Here is a 7661-nt window from a genome sequence, read left to right on the forward strand (position 1 = left end):
CCACAGTCCAAACAGAAAGATGTCCTGCAACAGCTAATAAAATTATTCTGCAACGGGCTCCATATACTACAGAGAACTGGCAACACAAAACAGAGCCAAGAGACACAAATGAAAGCCAAAATCATCTGATTTCTGACACAAGTCATTATTTTTGTTCACAAAAATCACTGTCGTCGGAAGCTTGGCAGGAGATTTGAGTGCAAAATTCCTGCCCCCTTCGTCACGACAAGTGACGTTTCAGCATGTCGGGCGTTTCCTCTCGACTTGCTTCTTCAAGGCTCAACTTCTAAGTGGCAGACCAAAACCAAGTCAACATTGTCATTGTAGAAAAGCCAAGCTCCTACCTGATTTGCATGTCCTGCCATCATCTTCGAGCTGCACACCAGTGGGACAGGCACAGCTGTAGAAGGGGTCTCTTGGAGACAGCAGGCACAGATGGGAGCAACCGCCATTGTTTTCTTCACAGGGAGTGTGAACTTCAAGAAAACCAAACAGATTTATTTTCATTTCATCCAGAACCCCCAAAGCCCTCTTTTCTCCATGAGGAAGAAATTACAGATCCCAAACGACTGGCACAAGCTTTCAGTGCTAAAAGAAAGAGGAACCACAAAATAACGCACTCGATTCCCCCTGCCCCGGCTTCTTCTAGGGGCACCTAAACTGAGATGCACACAAGAGCTGGCTTTGAACGAGCTGACAGCTCAGCACATTCTCACTACATCATTCTTTCAACGCTTCTAAGGCTGAATACAGCCAAGAGCTTTGGACATCGGTTACTTTGTGGATGCTGGGTCTGCAAAGCATCATGAAAATAGAGAACAGGGGTTGGGGGTGAGCAGTTCTATGCAAGAAAGGAAAACATAACAATTCGTACAGTTCCTACATCACGGTAGTGTTGCATGCTGGAGAAAATCTCTTTCCTGTTGCAAAGCTTACACAGCAAGACATAGCTCTTCAATTACCAGGAAATCCAGAGGAGCAGCATGTAAAAGTCAGAAATGTTGACAATGTTAAAAAAAAAAGGGGGGGGATGACACAACAATGCACACACCTATCTCATTTACACGGGGAAAAAATGGCAGCAAGAGGTGAAACTGTAACCATAAACAATTATGGAGAATATTGCCAGCTACTAAGAAAAATAAATACTGCAATTTGAGCAAGATCTCTCAAAAATCAAGCATAGTTTGAATAAACATCTGAACTGCCTTAATATAAAAAGCCAAATTTCTGGCTAGTTTGGCTTGTGTTACTTCCACTGGTGGTCACAAAGAAGAAAAAAAAGAGAGAGAGGAAGGAATCCAAGCCCGGTCTTAATGAAGTCAATGGCATCTGAGCTATTTTCAGCATATGCTATTTCCCTCCGCGCCATATTTTCTTTGTGACTGTGACCCAAGGCTGGGACATTCCCTGAGCTAAAAGCAACAACAAGAATTCAGCACGGACAAACTCTTATCTGGGGCTGTGAGATAAAGCAGGGTGCTGTGTGTATCCGACATCCCCAATGAAAACCTGCATGTGTTCCATCACCAGGATGATCTCCAAACTCCTTTTGCTTACTTTCCAGCCTGTTTACTGACATCCTATAACCTTTACTGGAATAACAAATGTTATCTTTAAGGAAGCAGACTTTACAGTTGGCATAAATAAAGACACCAAGCCAAATGGCAAGACTATCTCTCCCAGGCAAAAGATGATTCTTCCCATAGTTCCTTCATTATATACATTTCCACATCATCACTTTTAAGGCTCTAAAAAAAACCCCCTAGACTGCCACATGGAGTGACGTGCGTATACAAAACACACACAGCCTCATTCCGTTCTCTATTCTCTGCACCTGCCATCCTTTGAAGTAGCTTCACACATAAAGAAAACACAGAGGCACATCTATGTTTCATATAAAAGCTCAGAACTAAATCCCTTCCACGCTGAAACATTCAGGAACTATCTGTGCCACATCGAAGATACTTACGATCAAGTCTGGGCTGCGAAAACTGCGCTTACGAGTACAACACGCACACTGCGTGTTTTGTGGTAATTCTACTTAGTAACAACGTAATGATCGGCTTTCTTTCCAGTTGCCTTTGAAACAATGGTGTTAAAAAGATGCCAGATGAGTCTTCATCGTTCTCACTCAGATATTCCAAATCTGAGTGAGAAAGATGAAGACTGGAATACCTGACTGAGAATGACGAAGCCTGATGTCACTGATGTCAGTGACTGATGTCACTGAAGTGCTGCACTGGATTTGGGATTTTGGCACTGCCTGGGACGACGAGCAAGCTCATACCAGTTCAGGTTGGAATTTTCAGAGGAAGCTGCCCAGTTCAGGCACTTACACCTTTAGCAACCAATCCTCTGACAAAAAAAAACCCTTACAACCTCACGCTAACCGTCTTTATGATGCACGTTTTTCCTGACAGGTAAGCAACAGCCATGCAAAAAATCCAGGGAAATGTAAAACATACAGTAAGGCTGTCGGTCTGGGCTTAAGACCTGGATGTCCATGGGGGAATACAGGGCAGACAAGATCTCTCTCCTTTTCTCCCCCGTCCTCTTGTTGCAGGCGTGGATGGAGCGCGTCTGCCAGTCCGTCCAGTAGAGAGTGTCCCCGGACAACGTCAGCGCAAAGGGGTGCGTGAGACTGCCTTCGACAACTTTTTGCCTAGATGAAAAAAACCCAAAGAGTGAGGATTACAAACGCGTCGCTTCCCGTGCAATACGTGACGTGTTGGCCCAGAGCTTCAGTTTGGTCTTTTCCCATAGCAGGGAAAGGAAGGACAACCCAAGAGACTCTTTAAATCACCCTCTCAGTCAGCAAGGAATATTCTTCAGATTCTCTTTTTAAATGTAGAGAGCAAGAGGCAGATACATTTCTTCTAAGACTAAATGTTTATAATAATATAAATCAGAAACAACTTGGAGAAGGCTGAACTCTCAGGATCGTCCTGAACAAAAGTGAGGAACATATCCTCATTTACCTGTATTCAGATCTGTGTTTGAATTATTTCCATCTAAGAGATTAAACAAAAGAAACCCAACAGCTAACACTTGGCAAGTAAAAGGATTCTGTCTCATTTTGAACAGCACAGGTACCTCTCGCTTTTTCCAGAGGCAGGGAAAAGGGGATATAAAAAGTACCTGAAAATTCTTCCTACGTATTCAGATCTGGACGAGTTTAAGAGACTGACTCATGCAAACAAGTATTTGCATATACATGTACAAAGTAGGTCATGTGCAGAAAAGAAAACAAAATTCTTCTTCTTTCTGTTCTACAGATAAAATTGAAATTGCTCGAAAACTTCCGCCCTTCAACTTATCACTCCCCCTCTCAGCACACGACAGATCAAACAGAAACACTGATTTCTCTTTCCACTCTCACCTTCGCTGCTGCTTCTTTACCAGCAACAGCAGGGGCTGTGTTCTGCTATCGTAGCAGATGTTTTCCACTATATATTGCCCCTATTTCCATCATTCTTAGATATCAAGTCTCCCTTTCTCCTGTAATTACATCCCTTGACACCGTTCCAGCCGACGCGCTCGTGAACTGCGGCTGGCTGAGAGCTAACAGGCAGACTGCTCCACTCACGCTAACCCAGCCTGCAGAGCGCACGCTGCCTTTCGCGAGTGGATTCGGAAGGGATTCGGGGACGGGAGGAGCTGAAGCATTTGAAACACGGTGAGATTTCTTTAGTGACAAGTCTGCGTGAAGTCCACCTTCACACCAGAACCCAGTGGCCCAACTTCACAGACTTCTCTTTCAACACAGATTGGTGAAAGGGAAATAAAGAAGAAGTAAAACTTCCAGACTTAAAATTAAGATGGACATTCACGGCGTTTTATCAATAGTCATAGCATTTTGAGATGGAGGTCTTATCATATGGCAACAATATAAACCATACCCAGGTAATGGCATCAAGTGACCTAAAAGTCACTGGTGTGGTTAGACACGAGGAACTTCCAGGATGCATCCAGCGCAGGAATATCCTGACCTCAAGCGTGCATTTACATCCTCCAGCAGCTGAGTAAAATATGTAAGATGCATACACCAGTGAGGGTTTTTTTTTAATGCAAAATACATGAATTTTTCCTAAAATACTGCTTCATTTGCAGTTTGACAGGAAACTGCTCGGGAGGCGGTGGCCACGCGCTGATCTATCACAAAGTGACTTGGGCAGGCTGCTGGAACTGGTGTAGTCAAGGCTCGCTCCCTTTCAGGTGGCCCTTCCCTACCCTAAAATGAGCAAAATACATTTTACTTACAATCCATTTTACTTGCTTTATGATACATTTTACTTACTTTATGTTTTCGCACACGCGATGCAAGCAAACTTCGCTCAATTCATACGTGCACGATAACTGCAGAGTCCACCCGGAAACCTTATTCAGAGCCGGCAAAATATAGTCATGTTGTATTGTATGAAAACCTCTCTCTGGGCTTTTGAGAGAGCATTTTCCTTCTGTCTATGGACCTGCACGTGTCCTTTGAGCTACCCCTCCCTTTTCCCTGGTCTGTACCTCTGTCAGGCAGCACTTGTCACTCCCTGCCATGCCACCATTACCTGGCTCTTGCCCAGTTGCTCTCAAAGGAACTTCAGGGCATTTTATAAAGGATGTCCATATTGTTATTCCTCTTTTAGGAGTGTGAAAATCAGGCACACGATGCATGGCGGCAAAAAAAAAAGGACACGGCAAACGCGGTGGGTGTTTTGGCAGGGAGGCACGTAATTCTGCTATACAGATACGTGTTAAACAAAACCATCAGATAAAACTCCTCCATCTCTCGACCAAAGCAAAACGATTTCACAACACAGACATTGAATAAATTGTGAAAGCACGGAATTGAAGGTGCAACCTGAAACATCCGTGCCCTGCCTGGGGTCGGGGGGAGCTCTCTGTGTCTACACAAGCCAGAACTCAGCGGCTCCCTTGGAGAGGAGGCATCACCCAAAGCTTCCGTACTGGGCTTTCCACCAAGCTTGAGGAAAACTGCTTCCCGCTCGCCCGCAGGCTGAGATAAGCTGGATTTGGTTAATTTATAAGCATGCCACAACGGACATCTTTGGAGGAGGCCAAGGACAAGTGGTTCTCAATGTAAATTTCCTGTTGGAAACTAAATAAATACAGGAACTATCCTGTAAAATCCCAGGCCCTAGTTAAATGTTAGATTGCCTAGGGCCAAGGATAAGCATCTCTTAAGTATTTTCAGGACAAATGAAAAATCCTGCCGTACAAACAGGATATAAACAGTCTCTAGTAAAATACTGATACAAAGCCTCTTACTTTTAAAACCAGTTTTATAGGGCATGAAGCTATTTTACTTCCTGCAGGGCTATTAACAACTGCATTTAAGAAAGACCAATAAGGTACTGGCATTCTAAATTACAGTAAAAAAAAAAGCCTCCGTTCAAAAGGAACGCAGAAGGCGAGAAATATCCGACATCAAGTTACAGATTCAAGGCGACTTACCTAAAGGAACCATCCAGGTTTGCCCGATGAATGAAACTCAGCTTTGCATCAGCCCAGTAAAGTTTCTGCTCGTCAAGATCTATCGTGAGTCCATTTGGCCAATAAATATCTGAATCAACGATTATTTTTCGCGTGCTGCTGTCCATTCCCGCCCGCTCGATCCTGGGCGTTTCCCCCCAGTCGGTCCAATACATGTACCTGAAGGGAAGGGGAGATGCACATGAATGAAATGGCAATTCAGGGGCAGAAGGGATGGCAGCTTTTCTGCAAAGCCTGTAAGTGGATATATGACATATATCCCCCAAAATTTAATGTACTTACTAATGGAATTCAAACCATGGTTCCAGACAGTGCAAAAAGACTCCTTCATGAGAGCACCTCCCACAAGCATTGCCTCTCTCCATGTCGGGCAGGCCTGGCTGGCAGAAGCACTTAGGGCTGAGCATCGCTCCTGCGAGGCCAGCTACTGCTAATTAACATCCTCAATGATGTTCCAAAGCCACTAATTACCTATCCAGGCAGGAGACCTTATGGTGGCTTCCAGGATCTCAAGGGGCTACAAGAAAGCTGGGGAAGGGCTTGTTGGGATGTCGGGCAGTGACAGGGCTGGAGGGAATGGATTGAAGCCGGAGATGGGTCGGTTCAGATGGGACGTCGGGAAGAAGTTCTTCCCCATGAGGGTGGGGAGACCCTGGCACAGGTTGCCGAGAGAGGGGGTGGCAGCCCCATCCCTGGGAGTTTTTCAGGCCAGGCTGGACGGGCCTCTGGGCAGCCTGATCTCATGCGGGATGTCCCTGCCCATGGCGGGGGGTTGGAATGAGGTGATCTCTGAGGTCCTGTCCAACCCTGACGATTCTATGATTCTCTGATTCTCAGGCACCATGGAAAAAGTAACTCGAGCACAGGACACAACAGTGTGACCACTGCTGAGCAGCAGCCCGTAGTGCTGGTACAACAGAAGGGACGCGAAGACAAAGCTGAGGAGTAAGGGGAGATTCTCAGAGCGACCTTCCAATACTTAAAGGGGGTCCACAGGAAAGATGAGGAGGAACTTTCTGCAAGGACATGCTGCGGTGGGACAATGGATAATGGCTTTAAACTGAAAGAGGGGTTATTTACATATTACAGAGAAATTCTTCACTGCGAAGGTGGTGAGACCCTGTCCAAGTTGCCCAGATTTGGGGATGCCTCATCGCTGGCAGTGCCCAAGGCCAGGCTGGACGGGGCTTGGAGCGACCTGGGCTGGTGGGAGAGAGGTGTCCCTGTCCAGGGCAGGGGAGTGGAACCAGATGATCTATAAGGTCCCTTCCAACTCAAATCATTCCATGATTCTATGGTTTGTCCTTCGTAAGGGAATGCCATCCACTGCGGGAGCAGAGCGGGGACTGTTTCTGTGCTGCTGTCATGCTCCTCAGCAGGATGTTCTCCCCTGTGCCACAGAAGAAGCTCGTGTAAACCTCAGTAGCTTTCCGGCTGCGTCACGTGAGGCTGTGGCCACTGTTCCAGCCCAGCAGGAACAGGCAGCGGCACTGCTATCCCCAGCACAAGCCCGCCAACTCACCCAGGCTTAAAATGCTCTGATCTCCTTCTACACACCGCACCCCGCTCCCGCCGCACCTCCCGTCCCAGCGCAGTCACAGCATCCTGTTATAATCACATAATTGTTTGGGTTGGAAAAGACCTTTAAGATCATGGAGTCCAACCGTTAACCCAGCGCTGCCAGTTCCACCCTGAGCCCTGTCCCTGAGCACCACATCTCCACGGCTTTGAGATCGCCTGGGGTCTCCGCCCCTGCCCCGGCAGCCTGGGCCAGGGCTTCACACCCCTTTGAGTGGAGAAATTTTTCCTACTAGCTCTGTTTTCCCCAAAATATTTTTCCTAACAATCATCTGATCATACCAGCATTTATAACCATTAGCACGTTTATCCCGCTGAAGAGGGAATATAGACAAAAATATAGACAGACATAGAAGTTACTCACTTGTATCACAGCGCACACACACACTTGAGTGCAGGAGGGTAAAACAAGGAGTTTTCTAGTTGAAATAGTCAAGCCTCCACGCAGACGAGCCCTCAGGTTTCTGAAACAGCTCACCTGAGAGCAGCTGCAGCCACACGTGTCCCCAGATGCCTTCCCCAGATCCCCCGAGCTCCAGCAGCCCGGAGAGCCCGAGGAAGTGGCAGGGGGAGGC

The 7661-nt window shown here is 46.6% G+C and overlaps 1 protein-coding gene across 1 annotated transcript in view; it reads right to left on the reverse strand.

Annotated features, from left to right (window-relative positions):
• Positions 1 to 344: 344 nt before the first annotated feature.
• Positions 345 to 7661, reverse strand: part of LOC104276366 (low-density lipoprotein receptor-related protein 5) — a gene marked incomplete at both ends in the record, with an annotated part of 22268 nt that continues 14951 nt past the window's right edge. Inside the window, 3 exons of the mRNA XM_009872656.1 lie at positions 345 to 476; positions 2469 to 2665; positions 5470 to 5667. Of these exons, the coding sequence (XP_009870958.1) occupies positions 345 to 476; positions 2469 to 2665; positions 5470 to 5667 (527 nt within the window). The remainder of the gene's footprint in view (positions 477 to 2468; positions 2666 to 5469; positions 5668 to 7661) is intronic.

The sequence above is a fragment of the Apaloderma vittatum genome, unplaced genomic scaffold (assembly GCF_000703405.1).
Source record: "Apaloderma vittatum isolate BGI_N311 unplaced genomic scaffold, ASM70340v1 scaffold17677, whole genome shotgun sequence".
Classification (NCBI taxonomy): domain Eukaryota; kingdom Metazoa; phylum Chordata; class Aves; order Trogoniformes; family Trogonidae; genus Apaloderma; species Apaloderma vittatum.